A 23,119-nucleotide genomic window follows, 5' to 3' on the forward strand; every position below is an offset into this window, starting at 1 on the left:
TCTGATAACAGCCCATGAGGTAAGGGTGGCATTAATAAACTCATTCTACAAAGGAGGAAACAGAGGCACAGTGTGGTTTAGGCATTTGCCCAGAGTTACACAGTTGGTCAGTGATGGAAACAGGAGTTGAGCCCAAGTGGTCTGCTGCTAGAGTTGGGGCTCTTAACGAGCTTATTATACTGTCTATCTCATAAACCGAACTTGGATTTTTTTGTGTGTGTGTGCGGTACACGGGCCTCTCACTGTTGTGGCCTCTCCTGTTACGGAGCACAGGCTCCGGATGCGCAGGTTCAGTGGCCATGGCTCACGGGCCCAGCCGCTCCGCGGCATGTGGGATCTTCCCGGACCGGGGCCCGAACCCGTGTCCCCTGCATTGGCAGGCGGACTCTCAACCACTGTGCCACCAGGGAAGCCCTGAACTTGGATATTTTTTAAAAGTTATTCTTACCGGTGCCAAACTCTTGGATCTTTATTATTGTAAGAAAAAAATTGAAAATCAAAACATTAGTTTGTTCTCCTATTTCCTAAAGTATATACATCCACTCTAAAAAATTCGGAAAATATAACAAGGCACCAAGTATACAAGAAAAATAGTTCCCCGTATACAAGAAAAATAGTTCCCCGTCACCGTAGTCCTAGACGGGACAGTTCCTTTCAGCTGGCCTTGCAAGGCTTGCTGGACATTGTCACTGTAAGACCCCTTCCTGCTTCTGCTCAGGGAGAGGGAGCTGTAGCCAGACTGCCGGTGGGTTGTCTCACTCCCCTTCACAGCTCAGACCCCAGACACTTGCCCGCTGCCAGGTCATGGGGGCCCTTACTTCTCCTTCCTGCCTACGGCCTGGGTGAGAGGATTCATGGCTCGATCCTGGGGGTCTTCTTGTAGCCCTGAACCCAACCTGTGTGGGCCCTTGTTTGTTCTTACCTAGAAAGCCGTGTGAGCTTTCCATTCTTGTTGCCCAAAGCTTTCCAGAACTGCAGAGGTCTGAGATATTATGGTACTTGCAAGCTGACAGGTTAGTTTGCCAGACTCGCAGACCCTGGTTGTAGACACAGACTCCTGGGTCAGAGGCTTCATTACTTAGCGTGCAGGCACAGGAGCCTCCTGTTCCTGTCAGTTCCCCAGGACCCCGAGTCCCATGGGGGTGATGTGGCCCAGGTGGGAGCTGTCCCCACAGTGGGCTCGTGTCATGGCTGAGGAGCCCTGCATTTAGGGAACCCGCATTATTTGTAATGGGGTGCAAGCAAGCCTGCCTGCCCTGTGCTCTGCGGGGGGACCTTCTCTTTCACACTGTACGGTAAGCAGACCTGCCTCTACTGCAGAGATACCATCTCTGTCTTCCAAGGCTGTTTGCTGTACAGAAGTCTTTGAAAAGACAGTCCAGAGTGAGGACTGCCCCTGCCTCTGCTTGTGAGATGCACAGAAGTGGGAGAGACCCACGGAGCACTGCCTTCCAACACAAACAGATTTGATGAAAAACAAATTTAGCTGCTAAGAAATACTTCTTACCAGAATATCAGAGGAAGTGTGTAAATCTTATTGGTGATTGGTTCCCCAAATTTATTATCATTATAACACTTAAACTTATTGTTACATTGTAATTGCTTAATATACTAATTATAACATGTATTATTAAAATGCCCATTTTTTGGACATCAGGTCTCAAACAGTTCCAAGTAGCACTGCCGTTTAGCTCATACATCATAACACTTAAGACACACGTTACATGTTTCGAGAGCTCTGATGTTCCCATGGGCTGGTCAGAGGCATGCAGGATTCGGGCTCCAGTCAGAGGCAGAAAAAGACAAAGCTGAGGGGGTGTAACACGTGCACTCCAGAGCCTACTCTTTTTATCTTTCATTTATAGACTTTCCAGATAATATTTAATGTGTGATTAAAAGGGTCTTGCTTAGAAAGAGAGGAAGAGAGAAAAAAGTCAGTGCTAAAAGGTAGTGGTCATGTTCTGGTATCCTAATGGTTTGAATGTGTGAAGTGTAGGTTCAGAGAGTTCTTCAGTAAGTAGGAGTGTATTTTTTAGTAGTGCATTTTGTGACTGTCCCTGTTTCATCTCACTTGAGTAATAGCTACTGTGAGATCTAATGTGTTAAATAAAATACAGGTCGTCATCACTCTGGTTTACCGGCCTCCCTTGCTGTGAGTGTGTAAGGTGCCCTGACTCTTCCATTTGAAGACACATTTTGACCTGTCAGGGGCAGCCCTGGTAAGGCTGAACTAAGAAGAAAAGACCACTTCAACTCTGAGTCATCATTTAGGGCTGGGAACACTTTGGCCATGGCTTTAGGACATTTCCTTTCCTATTGAATTTGAGGAACTGGGGTGCTATGATTTAAGTGCAACCTGTTTCTGTAATTCAGAAATTAGAAAATAATATTTAGGGCAAAATTGAAATAAGTCTATGTTTTAGATTTTTATTTATAGTTCATATCTTTAAACTATTTTTAATATGGAAGGAAAGATTACGTGACTTATTGAGAAACATGGATATAATTTTGGTGTGTTAGACGTTGTAAATTAGTGCATTAAAGTATAAAATATCAACATGAATCTTTACATTTAGGTACAGGTTCAATCATTTGATGACTTTCTAAGAATATGAGAAAGTTGTTTTTTGTTTTTGCCTTGTCCCGTAGGTGTTGAGTTTAAGTCCGGCCTCTCGTTTGGCCCTGAGGTCAGAATTTGTTTTATATTTAAAACAAAATTGTGCCTGATGATTCTTTATTATATTCCAGCCTCGTGGACTTAATGAAAATTCTATCTAATGTGGAGAAAGGGATGATACTTAATTGATATAAATACTATCCATTTCAACGGTTTCTAAGGCTGGATTACCACGAGGAGTTCTTCGTCTGGGCACTAGAGGGCTCTGGAGGCTGTGGGGAGCTAACAGAACCCCCGTGTTCTCTAGTAGATGGTGCTTTATGCTTTCACCAAGTTGGGTGTTCTCGGAACTGTTTGGCGGTACACCTTAATTAGCCTTATATTCCCTTGATTAGAATCACAGATAAAAATTTGTTAATCTCCTTTCTTGGTGGAAAGTGTTAGGAAAGTAATTAATTGTTTAAAATGGCTCTGCAAAATGTTTTTATGAAGAATTGTTTTGGTACTTTCTTCAAAGCTTAATGGTGTTTTACATAATTTTGAAAAGTCAGCTTAAACGTTACAACAGTAAACATTTAGTGTTTTTTGTCCTGCTAATAAATGTAAATTTCCTCCCCTTTCAAAGAATTTTTATGCTTTCATATAGACAGAAACCTAATTGTTCATGTGATGAAATAAAATATTAAAATTATATCTTTATTATATTTTTCAGGGAATCCGAGCCCGAATTTTAGAAACTCTGGTCATGCTTATTCTTCTGGCCTTGCTTATTCTTGGGATAGTGTGGGTAGCCTTGGCGCTCATTGACAATGACGCTGCGAGTATGGAATCTTTATATGGTACGGATTGACTTGTTTAAACCAGTTTCTCTAGTGGAGACTACAGTTTGGAATATAATTACACATTCACTTTTTAAAACATTTTAATAGTTCTTTGTATAGTTAATCCTTGTTGTTAATTTACAAAATTAAAAAGTCTTTCGACATGTTTAAGGAAAGAAATGAATGTTTGTGTGTTTCTTGTATGTAGAGCGAGCAAGCAGCTTTTCAGATTTTTTTCTTCCTTTGGTTAATTGGTTTCTGTTCTTAAAATTCCATGGAGGCTCATTTTCTCCCTCCAAACAGGTTTTGCAAAAGGGTTATTTCCTGTTCTTCTGTTTTAGATCTTTTTATTGTACAATTTAGAAATTATATGGTTTAGTAGACTCAAATAGGCAATTATGATGTTTACTATACATTAATTTATGGTCAGTCTATATATCAATGTATGGTATTTTGGATGCACTAAAATATATTTACATTTTTTAATAGATCTCTGGGAGTTCTACCTACCTTATTTATATTCCTGTATATCATTGATGGGATGTTTGTTACTTCTCTGTAAGTATTTTTCTGACATAATATTGATAATAAAGTAGAGTTGTTCTGTGTTCTAGAAAATTACAGACAGGTTTCCTGATGAGATTCCTTAACAGCTTGGAGGTTTTTTTAAAAGTTGGCCCTTAACTTTTTTTGTATGTTCAAGATAAATTTTGATAAACTGAAACCTTGAAATAATAAGATACTTTTGTTTTTCTCTAAAGAAAGCCTCTTCCACAGAGTTGGAAAGAGAGAGGGAGGGGGAGAGCGTCAGACATGCACGTGCCTCCCCCCCATCATAACACTAGCTTCTACTTTTGAATGGTTATGGTGGAGTTCTGTATGATGAATTGGCAGTCTTTTTTTCACAGTTTGTTTTGTTTTACTTAAGGCATCTCAACATATCTCAGAGATGTTATAAGCAGATAAAAGTAGGTGAAAGGATGTAAGGTTATAGTTGTCACTTTCGGATATTCTTGTCTGATACTTGATTCAGTTAGTACTTGAAATTTAGTCTGTTCTCTGGTTGGTTTTCTTTAATTTCTTTTAAGTGAAAATACTTATTATTATTCAGCTGCTAGAATCTGGCATATCCTACCCCTCCTTTAGTCTCCATGAATCTTTCCTTAAATATAGGAATGCCCGTCGTCTGTGCACGAACCCCTAGAGCTTCTCTAACGGTGACATTGAGGAGCCCTTTGACAAAACACTGAGAGAACCTAGATTGGAAACAAGCGTTTTCTTACAACAGCAGTCTTTGAGTTTGCTTTATTTTGGGCTAGCAGTTTCTCTCCTAACTCTGAAGTGAGCTTTCTCTGTTCTGCAGTGTGCACTCCAGTTGGCCTCTCCCGCATGTTCACAGTCATGGGGCAGCTGTTGGTGAAGCCAACAGTGAGTATGATGTTGTAAACCATTTTGTTTGTTAAATAGACATTTTTACATTTGAACATCTTTTAGGTTCTAAAGTAGCATTCAGAAACAAGAATATTTTTATGTGTTTATAACCCAAATTGTCATTGTTTTTATTTTAATCTTTTTCATCTTTGGGAACCAAATTTGCTTTTGCTCTTAAAATACTAACTATAGGCACTCAGCTAGAAATTCTTCTAGCAAATTTGAAGACAAAATGTATAGATATTTACAGGTATTTTAGGAGCCCGTTATCTTATATCAAATGGTAACTCTTTTGTGTTTCAAAGTTTATATATTCTTTGACTTACAAAGCAGTTATTTTCTGAAAGTTTGTCTGCATATTATATCTTGATTAATTGAATTATACCTTTCCCTCTAATCTCAGAAATGCTGTATATTCATTTAAAAATAATTTTCAGTTGGTAGTAGTTTTGATGATTTGTCCCTAAGTTACTTGGGCCTCTAGCTATTTTGTCAAATATTTAATAAAATGACCATAATTCTTACCTGTAGCTAGGGAATTGTCACATTATTTTCATGGATCCTCATTGCCTACAAGCTCAAGTCTAAACTATTCACATGATACAAGGCCTTTCACAACTGTCCCCCGCTGAATTTGCCTGTAGCTGCCCCTGCCCCCATTGCTTCCCTGGTGACTGATTCTAGCCAGTCTCACAGCTGACTTGCTGTGCCCAGAGCAGCCTGGATTCTTCCACTTCCCAGGCATGTCGAGGGTCTTTCTCTCACTTCTGCCTCTTACCTGCTTCAGCCACCTGCCAGTCTCCTGAAGTCCTGGCTCTGAGACCAGCTGCATATACTACCTGTCTTTGACCCTTGCCTCACTTCTTCTTTAAGCTAAAATAATCAAGCTCCTTCCTCTGCATTTCTCATATTCCCCTTTATATTTCACTAGTAGTATTTATGAAATTATTATGGTTATATGTTTTTCTTCCCTATCAGTGTAATTCATCAAGGGAAAAAACTGAGAGAATATCATGGTAGACATTCTTTTAGTAAATGCTTGCTTAATTTTGAAAGTTTTTTAATAAATAATCTTTGTATTTTTTTTTTTTTTTTTAAATGTTGGGGTTAGAAGTTTATTAATTTATTTAATTTATTTTTGCTGTGTTGGGTCTTCGTTTCTGTGCGAGGGCTTTCTCCAGTTGTGGCAAGCGGGGGCCACTCTTCATCACGGTGCGCGGGCCTCTCACCATCGCGGCCTCTCTTGTTGCGGAGCACAGGCTCCAGACGCGCAGGCTCAGTAGTTGTGGCTCACGGGCCTAGCTGCTCCGCGGCATGTGGGATCTTCCCAGACCAGGGCTCGAACCCGTGTCCCCTGCATTAGCAGGCAGACTCTCAACCACTGCGCCACCCGGGAAGCCCCATCTTTGTATTTTTAAAAAATAAAAATGGATTTTTTAACCTGCTACATAAATGTACACACACTCAAATACATGTCCTATCAAATCTTGAAATTTACTTCCCTCTTAAAGAGGTTTTGTGACATTGCATTCATTTAGTTTCTTCCTAATTCTCTGGATTTTTTTTGTTGTTGTTGTTTTGGTCTCTCCATTTCTACTTTCTTCCCCCTAAAATAGGCAAATGTTTAAAGTTCTGTCCTTGATCTAAAGGTGCTCTGCTCTGTTTTCCTGAGCACCTCTGCCACTTCCACATCACTTCTAAATGTCTAATCCTAGTGAGAAAAAGAGAGTGAATACAAACTACAGTATATTTTAAGTGCTATAATTGAAGGCCCTATGGAGCTGAAAAGTCAACAGATACAAAATCAAACTACTTATCTCCCCTCCCCAAGCTTATTTTCTCCCAAACTTGTCTATTATTAGTAACATGTTCAAACTTTTTAATGTTTGCCTCTTTCCTTGTTCCTAACATCCAATAATAATGGGTATTTATTCAGTAATTAAGTATATGCTATATGCTTGCACTAAGTACTTTATTTACATGCATAATTTCATTTAATCCTGATGACAAACCCATAAGTTAGGTGATGGTGTTCTTATTTTATGGTTGAATTGTCTGCAGTTCAGGGAGATCAGGTAGCTTATACAAGATCACAGATCTGAGAGGATGAGGCAGGATTTGAACCCAGAGGCTCTTTTCAGCGCCTGGGCTCTGGACCACTCCTTGTTCTGCCATTAGCTCCAGAGTCATCGAGCAGCTTTACTGCTAAGTGTACTTTGTACCTCTCCACCTGTATGTTTTGCTTGTCACTTCCTCTGAGCAAAATGTCTTTCCTCCTTTTGGTAAGTGAAGCTATTGGGTAAGATGCTACTACCATCAAAACCATTTGCCAAGACTTTTTTCTTCCCAAATAGAAGGTGGGAATCTTTCTTCTTCTGAACTTTTGTTAACATTTTATTTTAGCTTCAGTTATGACATTACTTTCAATTCTATAATTTTTTTTTCTTTTTGATTTTTCGTTTCTCTCCTGGACACTAGAATATAAGCTGTTTGAGGTCAAGGCCTAAGTCCGATCCATATTTAGGTCCCCATCAGCCCAGACTGGCTAAGAGCACAGGCTTTGAAGACAGATAACTTTTCTTTGCCAAACCTTTGTTTCTTGGCATATTACAAGATACAGCGAGAGCGGTCTGTTTTTCATAGGGTTGTTGTAGAATCAAGGGGATGAAGCACACCAACCCTTACACAGTGCAGATAATATCCCATATAATTGGTTACTGGTTAGTGGGGTTTTTTGGTGGTTGTTTTTACTAGTGTTGTATACTGTGGTAGTGAGTGTTGTGTATGTTAGCACACTATTTTTCTAGGGTTCTGTCTATAGGATGTTTTTCATAATACCAGTGTTTAATATTTGTGGAAATTTTTTAGTATGTAATGATGATGTAAATGGAAAGTATTGATGGTAGTGATTTAGTTTATGGGTTTTTTGTTTTACACATTATGCAGGTTAATGTAGATGAGAAACCAGTGTTGGACTGGGTGATTTATTCCTCTGGCTCTAAAATATTGGCTTGGGCGTAGAGATGTTATTGCATTTAGCTTCTTGGATGTTTAGAATTCATACATTTGTGTGCCATTGAGAGAGTTGCAGAGTTCTTTAATTCTTTAAACTGAAAAAAATCAATTTAAATGTATGTAGATTTTGTGATAATCAGCTTTTGATGTGCTTAGTTATATACTAAGAATTTCTACTTAATTTGCAAGTAGAATAGTTTGAGCATTTTTAATTTAGATTCCTAGTAATTTGAATGGTTATCTAAATTATAGGCCAAATAGCCTAAATATTCTCGTAAGCACTACTTACGTAATGTATTATTCAATAGTTTGATGTTTAAATTTAGATTCTTGAAGACCTGGATGAACAAATTTATATTATTACCCTAGAGGAAGAAGCACTTCAGCGACGACTAAACGGTAAGTATTTATTACATATTTAGACCAGAATAAAAAATTATTTAATTCAAAAAAGACAGATAATTGAGGGAAAAAATAGAAGCCTCTCAGTACTTTGTGCTGTTGCCTGAGGCCAAGATGTCAGAGAAACACGTGAACTTCCCAGGTGAGGAGAGGGTTACTGAGGAGTAGCGGCACTTTGGTCGGGGTCCCATCTCTCCCTAACTGATAGTAGCTGTAACCAGCAGGGTCAGTTCAGTGCTGGGACACTGGCCACTAAGGTATATCCCTCTTCTACCAGATCCTAACGTATTGGAAGCATTATGACTTGTAGTTGCTGAGGTTCTGCAGATTTGCATGTTGTCTTAGTGACTGTAGTATCCCTACCTCATGTCTCTCCTGTTGAAATCTCTAATGCACGGTAAAAAGCAGGGTTTCTCTGACACTAAGGGACCAAATTAGACTCTGTTGTACTTAGGAACTCTGTTGTCATTTGGGGATGCTGTTCATTGTTAGCTGGTAACCATGTAAGCATGTCAAAGATTTTAAAATTTAATTTTTCATTACTGATCATTTTTGGCTTCAAATGATGAACCAATGAAGAAAAGAGTGATGACAGTTTAACAGAGAAATGACATCGTAAAATTTTCTTTATTTTACTCAAATGAATTTCACCCTGCACTCTTTTCTCCTACAAAGTTATTTTTTTTTTTTTTAAATGTTGAAAAGCTAAACACCAAGATCAGATTATTTATAGCTAACCATAATTCAAGAGTTGGTATAAAATGGAAGGTTACTTTAACTGTGAAATACTGAGAAATGGGAAGGAAAATACCTGTTTTCTTCAGTTACAGATAGTGAATTTAAATCATCAACCCAAAAGTGTTGATAACATTTAGAGCTTTATTCTTAGATCAAAGAATTTCAGATTGTATCTATTCTAGAGAATTCTTGTCAGTAATAATTATATGCTTTGATACTGATAACTTTTAGACTGGAACTACAGGTATCTTTTATTCTTCTAACTTTATTAAAGCTACTTTAGCATATAAGCCTATTTAATTTAAGAATTATAACTTTAATCAATACTGTCAGCTTTATCATATTTCATTAAAGTAGTTAATACTATAATGAATTTGTCTTAGTTAGGTAATCATGCCGCTGTGTAACAAAACATGCCTGAATCATAAAGAATACATGTCCAGCTGCCTCCTGCAGTATGTGGGGCTTATGTGTCAGCCTAGATGTATACTGGTTCTGCCTTACAGCTCAGGAGGCTAAGATCTAGGGAGGGTAAAACACACTGCTCTGTGAATTAAAGAATTTGAATTAAGTCTAATCAAAACAGACTTCCGCATACAGGCTTTTCTCACTTTGTCCTTCAGCAATGGGGAAAAAAAAGTCCCTCCAGAATCTTTCTAGATCCTTGGCTCCTCACATCAAAAGTGGTTCGTTATATCTAAAGAAATTGAAAAGGAGGACTTTCCTGCTGGCACAGTGGCTAAGAATCCGCCTGCCAGTGCAGGGGACACGGGTTCAAGCCCTGGTCCGGGAAGATCCCACATGCCGCGGAGCAACTAAGCCCGTGGGCCACAACTACTGAGCCTGTGCTCTAGAGCCTGCGAGCCACAACTACTGAGCCCATATGCCACAACTACTGAAACCTGTGTGCCTAGAGCCTGTGCTCCGCAACAAGAGAAGCCACTGCAGTGAGACGCCTGAGCACCGCAAAGAAGAGTAGCCCCTGCTCACCGCAACTAGAGAAAGCCTGTGCACAGCAACGAAGACCCAACACAGCCATAGATAATAAATAAATAAATGTATTAAAAAAAAGAAAAGAAACTGGAAAGGAAATACTTGCCAGAAGTTTAAGGTATTATATAATGAGGCAAAGCCAAAATAAACAAAGCTCTCCGGCTAGCACAATAATGTTATAGTTTGTAGAGAATTAAGGATGGTATGATAGCTGATGCTAAGTGTAATTTTATTTTCTGCCATTTTGGGAAGCCATGCACTACTTCTGACTGCTCTGTTGGTAGGTTGTCATTAAAATCTTTCCAGTGAGACTCTTTGTTGGGATAAATGCTGTAGTTTTGCTGTTTGCTGTTGGTTAGCACTATGGACTGTTTCAGGTAGAAAATAATAGGCTTGTAACATAAAGCGTTCTATGGCAAAATGGACATTTTGACTAACATAGACTAAGAATTGTGAGCTTCAGTAAAGTGTATTTATCAGTATGTGCAGAGGAAAAAAACCAAGATGGAACAAAACTGTATTTTATGATTTGCTATTTTTAAAGAAAATATAGATCATGGGAGGTTAGTAATGGAAATCATCCCATGGATTTTATTTTATTTTAATTTATTTATTTTTGGCCACATTAGGTCTTTGTTGCTGCGCACAGGCTTTCTCTGTTTGCGGTGAGTGGGGGCTACTCTTCCTTGCGGTGAGTGGGGGCTACTCTTCCTTGCAGTGCGTGCGCTTTGTTGTGGTGGCTTCTCTTGTTGCAGAGCACGGGCTTCAGTAGTTGCAGCACACGGGCTTCAGTAGTTGTGGCATGTGGGCTCTAGAGCACAGGCTCAGTAGTTGCGGCGCACGGGCTTAGTTGCTCCGCGGCATGTGGGATCTTCCCGGACCAGGGCTCGAACCCGTGTCCCCTGCATTGGCAGGCGGATTCTTAACCACTGTGCCACCAGGGAAGCCCCACAGGGATTTTATTTAGTACTGTGTCAAGTGTATTTTGTTGTAACAGTTATTTTATATTTTAAATTATTTTTAAAAAGTGAAGTTTTAACTTTTTTACTCTGGGCTATTAAAAAGAATTGCAGAATAGAGTAAAAGATTTTTAAAAATACAGATTACAGCGGTGATTCACCCCAGAATTTGTGATGGTGTTTGCTAAGGGCACATTGAGTGTGCTTTCTTGGTTTGCGTGGGCTGTGACGCGCATCGCGTGAATCTTGAATCTTGGGAACATCTGCATGGTTTGCTCTGATCCCAGCTTTACAGTTATCTGGAAAAAACATGATACTTAATATCAAGAGGTGCTTTACTGTGGGACTAACACCATTTTTTCTGGACGATAAGATGACTTGTTGTGGTTGTTATTATATCCCTGGAGTTGGGTTTTCATGCCTGGTGTTTAAGTTATCAGTGTAGCTTTAGGATGGGCTGCCTGCCTGTGACTCCGTTGCTTCTCGTTGACCCTTGTCGTGGTTGTTATTATATCCCTGGAGTTGGGTTTTCATGCCTGGTGTTTAAGTTATCAGTGTAGCTTTAGGATGGGCTGCCTGCCTGTGACTCCGTTGCTTCTCGTTGACCCTTTATGGTGCTAGAGGTTTTGTTCTTGTTAATATTATTGTTATTTCATAAAATACAGTAATAAAATAAAGCTAACGGGTATACTGTTATAAAGAAGCCATCCTGTTACCAGTCTGCTCCACTCTTTCTCCTCCCTTTTCTGTTTACTGCACATCTTCTAAGAACCAGACATTGTGCAGGTGAATTTAGAAGCTGAGTCTCAAGATCATGGACTAGTTAACTGAAGAACAGGAAAAGAAATGGTGAGACTCTGTGAAGGTTGTGTCCAGCGCTGAAAGACTTGGAAAGAAATGGAGGGGAGCTGTATGGGATCCTTGAGCGGGAGGGAGCCTGAGCGCCACGCCATCTGGCCAAGCCCCCTTCCCTCACGTTCACCTACGCTGGCAAGAGTAAAGTGACGTCCCCAGAGCTCGTGCAGCTCTGGCAAGACTCCTGTGCCTTCCCACTCTCGGCACTTGGGACCCGCAGGGATAATGGGTGCGTTTTGCTCTTTGCCCCTTTCTGCCGGCTGGCATGAGGAGCCTGGGGTATGCAGTTCTTTGCATCTCAGACTCTGTGTTCCCCATGTCTCTCTTTGTCCCTTTTCTGCCCCAATTTCCCACTGTCCCCTAGCTCGTGAACCTTCTGCTTTAGCACTTGGAGCTGAGCGCTCACTCGGCAGCAGAAGCCTGGATGCTCAGCCTTCGCCCTCTTGCGTGAAGAACCGTGCTTCCTCGGGAGCTCCCTCGGTGGGGCTCCGTTTCCCCACAGCCTTGGCTGGCCTCCTCTTGCTCTCTTTCAGACACTTTGAATCTCGCGTCTTTGGACCTTGACCTGATTGACGCCTTCTCCCCTTTTCAGGCACCCCTCCCACCCCAGGCTGTTCCTGCGCCCTCCTGGAGGCTGTTGTTTTATCTCCTCATTCATGATCATTCTCTCTACAACACCTATCATAATTCTTGGTGGTTTCAGTGTCCCAGTACTCTGGGAGCTCCTTGACCTCTCTCTTCCAACGATCTCCCTCAGCTGCTTATTGCCTGGGATTATAACGCAGGCCTTGTCATGAGCGGGAGCTCAAGTTCTTGCATAATCTCAGAATCAGTCGTCCTCCTCTCCAGCTCTGATTTTTCCAGCTCACTTCCCACAGTTCTTCAGTATTGAGACTTAACGTGTCATTTATTTATCCTAATAACTTTTTATTACCAGCCCCACCCTTTTCCATCATACCCTTGCTTTGTCACAGTTTAAATTCCTGGGCCGTCGTTGTAACCGTTCCCTCATGTGCACCCTCAGTCCCCTTTCCCTCTCACTCTGTTGTACTCATGCCTGGCGAGACTGCAGCCTTGCTTCCAGCCAGCTCTGGATGTCCTCTGCACTCACGTCTGTTCACGTCTGACCATGACTGCCTGGCCTTTCTTTATGTGCATGGCCATAGGTTCTCCTCGATGACTATTTATGTCTTCTCTTTTCTCAGACCATCTTCACTGTCACTCTCAGGTGATAACTTTGCTTCCTATTTTCTTGAGAAAATAGAAGCAATTATGGCACAACTTGCACGAGCGTTTCCCTTTGTGTGGATCCACCTACCTGCAGCTGCCCCTGCTTGTACTGCCTTTTCTCCTTACACTGTGGCTACATTGTCCCTGCTTCTGGCTACGGTTGGCCCTCCCCTGTTGCACTGGATTCTGTCCCTTCTCACTGATTCTAGGACAGAACTCTAGTCGTTCTACATTTCTCTTACAGAATCAGTTTTTCACCAAGTGGATCATTTCCATCAGCATAGAGAATTACTGTGATTTTTCTCAACAGAATGAAAGACCAAGTGAAAGAGAGGAAGGAAAGGAAGGAAGTGTCGATGAAAAACTAATCAGTTGATCTAAGAAAGAAATGGAAAATTTTGTTCAAACCAAATTGAGGTTTGTAACTTGGGAACAGTCTCTCAGAAAACTCCAAGAACCGGTCCTCCTCTTAGAGGTGAAAGCACAGTTGTGTGAGTTTTTGAGACAGAGAGCTGTGCATTAAATGACGTATTATCAACAGTTTATACAATCCAGACCTACACATACAAAGTGAGTAGTGGGTAGTGGGTCATCGCCGTCCTTTACAGGGTTAAGAAGGAAGGTTATCTCCTAAGGAGTCGTCTTGTTGGTGCCAGGAGAACGTTGCTCTTTGTGGTTGAGCAGGTATTTCTGCGGATGGGGCCGTGTGGTCAATGCATAGTGCAGATACATGGTGCACAGTGTGGGGAGAGAGGCGGCCAAAGGGCAGAGAAAACTTCTTGTGTTAAAATTTTCCTTGACTTGCCTTAGAATACAAATTTTTCTTTCCTCAGAAGGAAGGAAAGCAAATCAATCTGTCTTGACCTCCTGCCTGCTCCAGCTCACCACCTCATTGCTTTCCCACTTTTAGAGCGGAACTCCCAAGGGTTGTATTCTTGTTGGCTTCATTTCTGTGCTTTGAACGTTTGGCTTTGAACTCACTTCTGCCTCCACGACTCTACCGAAGTGCTGGTGCCAGGTTGGCCCCGAGTTCAGAGTCCTCGTCTTACACTCCCCTCTCCTTGAAATCGTTTTATTCCACTTGGTTTTCAGTTTGCTACACTTTCCTTGTCCTTCCATTTAATGGGCTGCTGCTTCTCAGTCTGCTTCGCTGGGTTTTCTCTGTGTCCATTCCTTCTTCACACAGGACAGCCTCAGGCCTCGGTCCTTAAACTTCTCTTTTCTGTTTGCCTGCCCTCCTCTGGTTGTGTCCTTTGGCCGCGTGGCTTTATACCACCTGTGTGCTGCTGACCTCCGACTGTGTAGATCCAGCTGCCTAGCAGACACTCCACTGGGCTGATTGGCATCTTGAACATATCTAGTCCAGGATCAACTAATTCTGCCTCTGTTAGAGTGGACCCATCCCTGTAGGTGGCAAATCCATTCGTCCAGGTGCTCAGGCTAATATGTTGGCGTCTCTTTCTCTTAATTCCCATGTGGATTCCTTCGCAAAGCTGTCAGCTCTCACTTCAAAGCCTCTCCAGCATCTTACCACGCCTCACCACTTGCACTGTCACCACTCTGGTTTGAGTGGCCAGTCACCTCTTGGTTAGATTCTGTAGTTTCCTGGTGGGCTCCCTGCATCTTTGGCCTTGTGAGTCAAGGAGAGCGCTTGAAAATGTAAGTCAGATCTCACTTGTTGGCTCCGGTCTGTAGCTTCTGCATCCTCTGGCTTCCTCTCCTGCAGTCTCCTTGCTGTTCTTTTCTCATGCGGCCTGCCCCGCCTCTGCCTCCTGCCTATCAGGTCTTTACCTAATGGTCCCCTTCTCCGTGGGCTTTCCCATGCTGTGAGCCTCGTGGCTGTGATTTCGTAGTGCCAGGCCCACCTCCACCCTGGCACTTCTTTCCCCCTTCCTGCTTTATTGTTTCTATGGCACTTTCCAATCACTGACATGCTGCTCACTTTTCATATATTGCCCATCTCTCCACCTGGAACAGGAACTCCACAGGGCAGGGATTTTTGCTTATTTTCTTCCTGATCCTCTGATACTGCCAGACATGTGGTGGGTTGGTAGTAAATACTTGTTTGTTGCATATGTAAACGGATAGATGAAAAACACACATGATGGATGGTTGTCATTTTACCATAGATGTGAAGAAGGAAGAAGTAAAATTTGGTGACAGCATAAAAGACAATCACATGGAAGAGTATTTAGGAAAGCCCATAGTAGAGACCTCTGGAGACAAACCAAGATTGAGGGGCTGGAGGACCGTGTGTGCTGGGTGTTAGTGAAGAAGCAGAAGTAAGGTGATTTTCCCCTATTGTTAACCCAGGAAATGGGAGCAGTCACAATCCATTTCTACTCCAGGACCCCTGAAGAGTAGCCCAGCAGAAAGTCTCATTACATTAATCGTGGTAGAAAATCTTTTGCCTAATTCCTTCCCAGGATAAATATTTATCATTAGCCTGTTTAAGTGTTTAAGTTATGCAACAGCATTAATTGAAATAATTAGCTTTTGTGTGTATAGCCTATGGGTGTACTGGGTACCTTTAGAAGCACCATAATGAATAGGAATTTATTTTTGTTGTTTAAGTTCACACCCTTCACAGTTCTTTTAATGTAATTTATTTAAAAATATTATAGCCTTTGAACTTAGTGATTCAATTCGGTTTTGTTAGGTACTGTTTTCATCTTCACGATAAAGAGTATATCACTTTCGGTGGCGGTTACTTTCCTGCTTCGTTCTGATCTTTTTTTAAAAGCTTTTTCTATTGAAGTTGATATTGATTCTTTATTTTTAAGAGCACAGAAGATGTACTTGTTTCATTTTTGCTGAGTGTCATGTTGCAGTACCTTTGTATTCTGAAAGGTAAAGGATTGAAAAAAACGACATATCTGAATTTTTTGTGGAACTAAGTGACCTGTCAGAAGCATTTTGTCACCATCAGTCCTTGAATCTTGCTGTTTATAACAATCTGAGTTTGCCAGGCAGTCTCTGCTTGCTTTAGAGTTCTAGCATCCTGTCGGAAGCTTTCCCATTGTCATTGGCAAGACAGTTAGCTATATGATGTCTTTCACAATAACACCTTTAATGGTATAAGGAGGCTTATGTTGGGTTTTATCTCATGTCCGCTACGTTACTTTCATCTTGACTTTCCTTAGGCATTCTTCTGTAGTCCAGCAATGGTTATTCTGTTGGTTATACCATTGAAGTGAGACTGTCTCAGATTTAGCAGACTCTGGCCCACTTCGAGAAATGTTTGGGCTTAGACAGGCTGAAGGTGATCAAGTATCAGCTTTCATCAAGAACATACATAGCAAAGATTGTTGACACTGAATGACCCTTTTTTGGGCAATACTGTGATAGAAGAAAATATTTAGTAATATCTTGACTTCATGAACTAACAGAAAAGAGTATTAATTCTACTGGTAATACTAATTAAACGGTTTCTAATAAGATACCAAAATTTGGGTCCAAGGGTCTGAAACTGTGAGAGACACCTTGTTACAATTTGTTCAGTTTCTTGGGCCATATAATCACTTTTCATGACAATAAAATATGACCCAGATAATGAGATGATGAAGGGATGAAATGAATTGGCTGAAGATACAGTATTAGTAGATGAGGAATACTTTGAAATAACAAACTATAGAATAATTTAAGAGTTAAGTAGCATATATTCTCTGAAATTTAGAGAGATACTCTATAGATGATCCAGATTTGTTAGCAGAAGATGAATTAATGCATATGAGCTGCTTGTTCAACCACATTTATGTGGAGGATGGTGTTCCTGAGAGTAGCACATATAAAATAATCTTAACATCTTATCTAGCTTAAGATCTACCAATAACTTATAGCTAAAGTGGAAAAAAAAAGGCCAAACCATTACTTTAATTGTACATAGCTTCATATAATGTTCCTAAAGCTGATTGTTTAATACTCTTCATCTTGCTTGTGGTCTTTTATAATCAAAGTCTTTTGCGGGCTTCCCTGGTGGCGCAGTGGTTGAGAGTCCGCCTGCCGATGCAGGGGATGTGGGTTCGTACCCCGGTCTGGGAAGATCCCACATGCCACGGAGCGGCTGGGCCTGTGAGCCATGGCCGCTGAGCCTGCGCATCCGGAGCCTGTGCTCCGCAATGGGAGAGGCCACAGCAGTGAGAGGCCCGCGTACTGCAAAAAAAAAAAAAAAAAGTATTTTGCATTTTCAAAATTGTGTTGAATATCAAAAGTCTCATATTACTTGGTTCTATAATTAGCCATATTTTGTGGATATGTTAGAAGTAAATAGAAACTATTATTTTAACAAATGTTAGCACTGCAAATGGAATAGAAATAGAGTTTTTGAGTATGCGAGTTGTCTGTCTCCTCTGTAGATAGTAGTAGTATTTGTTCATGCCCAAATAGATGCTTTAGAGATTTCATGGCCAGGCTTCAGTTTTCAAAAGCTTTCTGGCATCTGTCTAATTATCAGTGGCTTTATGGTGTACAGTAATTGGTGTTTGCTTAGGGAATGGAGACTGTTCATTCTATGAATTATTAGGAGTCTTGGGCTTTAACAGCTAACTTGTTTGTCTAAGTGACTAGAAATAATTAAAAGTACTTGAGTGACTTCACATTCTTGGTGATAGAAATAACTTTGGTCAATTTAAAGTACTAAGTATAATGAAAATTTTAAAGAGTTACTTAGATAACAGATTTTCTAATCAGCTTTCTTTTGGCTATATGCTAAATGTAAACGTTAAATGAAAAAATAATGTTTATACTAGAGGTATCTATTTCCAAGTAGTATTCATTGTGGGACTAAGTTTAGGACACTGAATTGTTTATGGTCCTGAATTGTTTAGGGAGATTGTTTTATTGCTTCATATTCTTTGAATTGTTTACATACCTAGTTGGAGATTTATGTTTGTTTTTAAAAATACAACATTATATATTTTATATTAAATAATTAGTGTCTGTCCTTTAACATATGAATGCATGTCAGTTAAGGCTCTCTTATGTATTAAGAAAAGGTGTGGGCTTCCCTGGTGGCGCAGTGGTTAAGAATACACCTGCCAATGCAGGGGACATGGTTTTGAGCCCTGGTCTGGGAAGATCCCACATGCTGTGGAGCAACTAAGCCCGTGCACCACAACTACTGAGCCTGCGCTCTAGAGCCCGTGCTCTACAACAAGAGAAGCCACCGCAGTGAGAAGCCTGCACAGTGCAATGAAGAGGTAGCCCTTGCTCACCGCAACTAGAGAAAGCCCGCATGCAGCAAAGAAGACCCCACACAGCCAAATATAAATAAATAAATATCTAAAAAAAAAAAGAAAAGGTGTAAGGACAGCTTAATTATTGAAGAAGTGCTGGACTTTGGGAAATTATGTTATCTTGCAAGCAAAATATTTTCAATACCACACTAGTTTTTCAGTTTAAGAATAAAGCTGGGAAAAGTTGCCTTCAGCTATTAGTTTTCCTGAATCCAAAGAGATAGGTGGGGCAGGATCAAAAATACTCATTTGATCAAAGTTATTGGCTCTGAGGGTATTCTTACCTGTGTAAGAAAGATGAAAGGTGTTGTTTTTATTGCATGCTAGTAACAGTGTAATTTTGAACTAATTGGTGGTGAACTGCCAATCACCTAGGGGGAATGCAAATAGATACTCTTACAATTTCCTTTGAGGTAGTGAAGTCTTATGTTGAGGCTGGAAGGAAAACAGAATAATACCGTTAAATTGACCTTAAATGAGCTGCTTTGTGGTTTTCTTGGCGAATCCCTTTTTATTTTTCATGACTAGTCCAAACAGGTTTTGTCTACCAATTTGACTTATTGACTAGACAATGCTGACACTGAATATTTTAGATTCATTTTGAAGTAAAGTAATGATAATACAGTTCTTTAGGATATTTTGATCATTTTGTCGCTGCCGCTTAAATTTGTGTAACATTCCAGAATTCTTTGCAGTGTATCATGATTCCTTACAAGAGCCATCATTTCCTTCCAGTCATTTATAATGGAATATTCCGCCCAAACAAGCTTACTTTTCTCACTTAGGTAGTGAGATATACAGTAAAGGATGGTGGTGTCTTTGAAAATCGTGTTATTCCAGATGAATCTAGTCATTTAAAAAAGGCGTAATTTCTTTGAGGACAATAAGAATGTATTCTTGATTTTAGTATGCAACCCAGTCAGTGTTTATTAACTACGCATTGTGTGCCTAGCATTGTGTCACCAAAAAATAAACACACAGTGTTACAGAAATATCACTTTAGTTATTTTCCTTTGAAAACATTGATTAGTCTAGACATCTGTATTGAGCTTCGTAGACATCACACCCACAAAGTAGGCATTTATGTCTTTTCACTTAATTTTACATTGGCAGCAGGAATACTGTCTACTCTGATTCCCTTTCAAAATTCTGAATATTCATCAGATTATTTTTCTAACAGTGAACTGGTTACTGGAATAATGCTTTTCTTCACAAGTATAGGGAATGAAATGTAGTTTGGAATTGTATTTGTAATTTATCAGATATAGAAGTTAAATGAGCATTAACTACAGATACATACCGTATAATTTGTAAAGAAATGAGATAAAAAGTAAAATATACTTATCTCTAAGACTATTATATTCAAAGATACTTGAAAATCTTATAATGCTATGCCATCTTACTGTAAATCTCTTTGTTACACAGAAATATCCATTAATTCTGTAACTTAAATGTTTCTCTTTTTGTTTTGGCTGCTAAATTTGTAGTCAGAGTTTAGTAGTTTTGGGTCACACTACCTGAATACATCTATACTATCTTTACCCCTGTTCTTTTATAAACTATATACTGGCAAGTAAAATGATGAAACTCATGAGCTCTGGAAATTAGTGTATAACATTTCAGTGCTTGCAAGACCTCAGGTTCTCCAAAAGAGAGAATATTGGATTTCTCTCTCTTTAGCGATGGACGGAAGTGAGAAAGGAAATGCAGTGGGGAATACTTACCTTTTTTAGAAACCTGGGGTAAGACTGAAGTTTTGTGATTCCACAAGAGGACTTAGTGCATTTGTACCCTGCTGCCTTGGGTTGTTGGCCTGAATCCTCCCTTCAGTATTTCTCCCTTTGATAAAGGAGCGCTGTTTGTATCTTGAGAGATGCCAGAGCACTGAGTTGTCTTTCTCCTGAACCAATATTTCTGGTCAGTTCATCCGTACTCCCCAAAAACAAAAATTACTGGGCCCTCCAGATGTTTTGTCACTGTTTGAGCGACTGTGTGCGCTGAGTAGGTGTGAAGGGAAGAATAGCGGCAGATACAGAAAAGTTACCATTCGCTTAGGACTGAGTGACGAAGGCCAAGATGAATAGCGAGAAAGTGTGATTCCAATTGAAGTTAACTAATGGGAGAGACAAATAAGAATTTGTAATTAGCCCCCAAAAGTAAATACCAATTTTCAAAGAGATATAATTAGAGTAGAAAAAGGATTGCCTAGAATGTGGGAAAAACATTATAAAAATTCAGTAGACAAAAGATGTGATAGTCCTTGTGGTAGACAGAATAGTGTCGCACGAAGGTACCCAAGTCCTAACCCCAAGAGCCTGTAAACATGACCCCTTACATGGCAAAAGGGACTTTGCAGTGTGATTAAGCGAGGGGGGTCTCGAGATTATCCTAGGTGATCTGACAGGCCCGGTGTCATCACAACATTGTTTTTTATTTCAAATAAATAAATAAATAAATAAATAAATAAATTTATTTATTTATGACTGTTGGGTCTTCGTTGCCACGTGTGGGCTTTCTCTAGTTGCGGAGCGCGGGGGCTACTCTTTGTTGCGGTGCACAGGCTTCTCATTGTGGTGGCTTCTCTTGTTGCGGAGCACGGGCTCTAGGCACGTGGGCTTCAGTAGTTGTGGTGCCAGACTCAGTAGTTGTGGCACGCAGGCTCAGTAGTTGTGGCTCGCGGGCTCCGTAGTTGTGGCTCACGGGCTCTAGAGTGCAGGCTCAATAGTTGTGGCATATGGGCTTAGTTGCTCTGCGGCTCCGCGGGATCTTGCATCAGGGCTCGAACCCGTGTCCCCTTCATTGGCAGGCAGATTCTTAACCACTGTGCCACCAGGGAAGTCCCACAGCATCGTTATAAGTGAAAGATGACACAGGAGGGTCAGAGAAGGAAATGTGGCTGTGGAAGCGGAGGGTGGAGTGATGTGAAAAAGGGACCATGAGCCGAGGAGTGCTGGCAGCCTCCAGAAGCTGGAGAAGACAAGCAGATTCTCCCCTGGAGTCCCCAGAAGGAACACAGTCCTGCTGACACCTTGATTTTAGACTTCTGACCTCCAGAACTGTAATATAATACATTTGTATTGCTTTAAGCCACTAAGTTTGTGGTGATTTGTTACAGTAGCAATAGAAAAATAATACAGTCCTTCTGAAAATTGAATTAATCATCTGGTAGAATCAAGTGGAAGAACTATTCCATGTCACAGAACAAAAGAACAAAGAGAAGGAAATCACTAATGCAATAATAGACATGGACTACAGAGCTAATATACCTAGTCTAAGTAATAGACATCTAGGAGAAGAAAAAAGAACAAGTAGAAAAAAGTAAATAAGTAATAGAAGAACTTGTCAGTGAGCTGAGGAAAGACTTGAGTGTACATTGAAAAGGTCACAGAGTCATAGGCAAGATTATTAAGCAGGAAATAAACAGGTCCAGAGTTATATGATTCACGAATTCCAAGAATAATGATGATAATAATAAAGATTTACAAGCTTTCACATAGAAAAATTACTTACATAAGAGAGAGAGACCAACATCAAACTTCCCTTTTATAACCTGTTAAGGATTATTAAATAATCTTAGTAGTCTTAGGGGGGCAGGGAAGATTGCAATTAAAAACTCATATATTTCCAAAGATGTCATATATCTATTAGGGTACAAAAAGACATTCATTTATTTATTCATTTTATAGCTGTATATTTAGTAACTAGGTACTATTCTAGTCATTAAGGATATGGCGGCTTCCATATCATTGGAAAACTTTAGTAATAATCTCAAACTAAATATTTTTAAAATAGTCTCAGCACAGTCCAGGACGTAGGAGGGGTGAATGGAAAGCAGTGAGAGAATGGTTTTAAAAAAGTGTTGTGAAAGCTTCACCTTGGTGTGGAGTAAGTTACCTAGTAAGGTTTCCCTGTGGGGTTAGGTTGAAAAAAACATAAGTCTAAGTATGTGTGTTAAGAATGAGAAAGTAACCACTGAAGTGTCAAATTAACATGGGTAAAAGAATAAATAGAAATTCCACTTGCTAGGAAAAGAAGAAATAATGAACAAAATAAAATAAACAGAAATTATGAAATTACATGAAAGAAGAAAGCACCAGTCTTCATAATAGACGAACTTGGAGATGGCAGAATTCAGTCCCTGGATGTCACTGTTGAGCTGCTGGAAAACCCACTTTGAAGCCCACTCGGTGTGTAAACTTCCACTTACATGAAATTATTTTATTTTTTAAGGTACTTTGAGTTGAGTTTTCTGACTCAGCAGAAAGCATCCTAATAATACCCCCCCATTTCACAGATGAGAACACTGAGGGTCAGAGAAGCATAAACCTAAAAGAAGGAACACTTGAGAGGAGAAAACCATAAAAAAATTTTGAAATTTAGCAGACCTGAGAGAATTTTAGAAGTAACTAATTTAGCAGACCCAAGAAAGCTGAATCCTAAGCCATCTGTGCTTGATTTATATTCCAGAATTCCCTAAAGTCCCCAAAAGTGGTACTACCAGACACCTATGAAAGTGGGGATAAAGTGGAAAAAGTTAAGATAAGGAGGATTGGTGAAAAGCCTGCTTATGAAACGATTTGATCCCCACCTCTTTCCCCTCCATCCAGGGTACCGGACCACTGCCTCTTCCCCACCTCAGCAGTAGAGGGAGGGTAATTCTCCAGAGAAAGTGAGGCTGTGGCCTGGGCACAGATTGGAGGAGTGGAGGATGGGATGAGTGCTTACAAACTAAATGTGTGAGCTCCCATCTCCCATTACCTGGGCAGCCAAACTTTAATACCCCAAGAAGGAGATCAGAGAGTCTTATCTGGGGAATCTGGTCTA

The 23,119-nt window shown here is 40.3% G+C and overlaps 1 protein-coding gene across 11 annotated transcripts in view; it reads left to right on the forward strand.

The window, feature by feature from the left end:
* Window positions 1-23,119, forward strand: part of LMBR1 (limb development membrane protein 1) — a 179,566-nt gene that overhangs the window by 76,563 nt on the left and 79,884 nt on the right. For all 11 annotated transcript variants that reach the window (XR_004351439.1, XM_032643148.1, XM_032643149.1 and 8 more), the window contains 4 exons: window positions 3,330-3,456; window positions 3,928-3,996; window positions 4,802-4,866; window positions 8,211-8,283. Coding sequence is in view for 10 of the 11 variants with exons in the window: in XM_032643148.1 (XP_032499039.1) it covers window positions 3,330-3,456; window positions 3,928-3,996; window positions 4,802-4,866; window positions 8,211-8,283 (334 nt within the window). In the remaining variant the exon portion in view is untranslated. The remainder of the gene's footprint in view (window positions 1-3,329; window positions 3,457-3,927; window positions 3,997-4,801; window positions 4,867-8,210; window positions 8,284-23,119) is intronic.

This window comes from Phocoena sinus, chromosome 9, assembly GCF_008692025.1.
Source record: "Phocoena sinus isolate mPhoSin1 chromosome 9, mPhoSin1.pri, whole genome shotgun sequence".
Lineage (NCBI taxonomy): Eukaryota > Metazoa > Chordata > Mammalia > Artiodactyla > Phocoenidae > Phocoena > Phocoena sinus.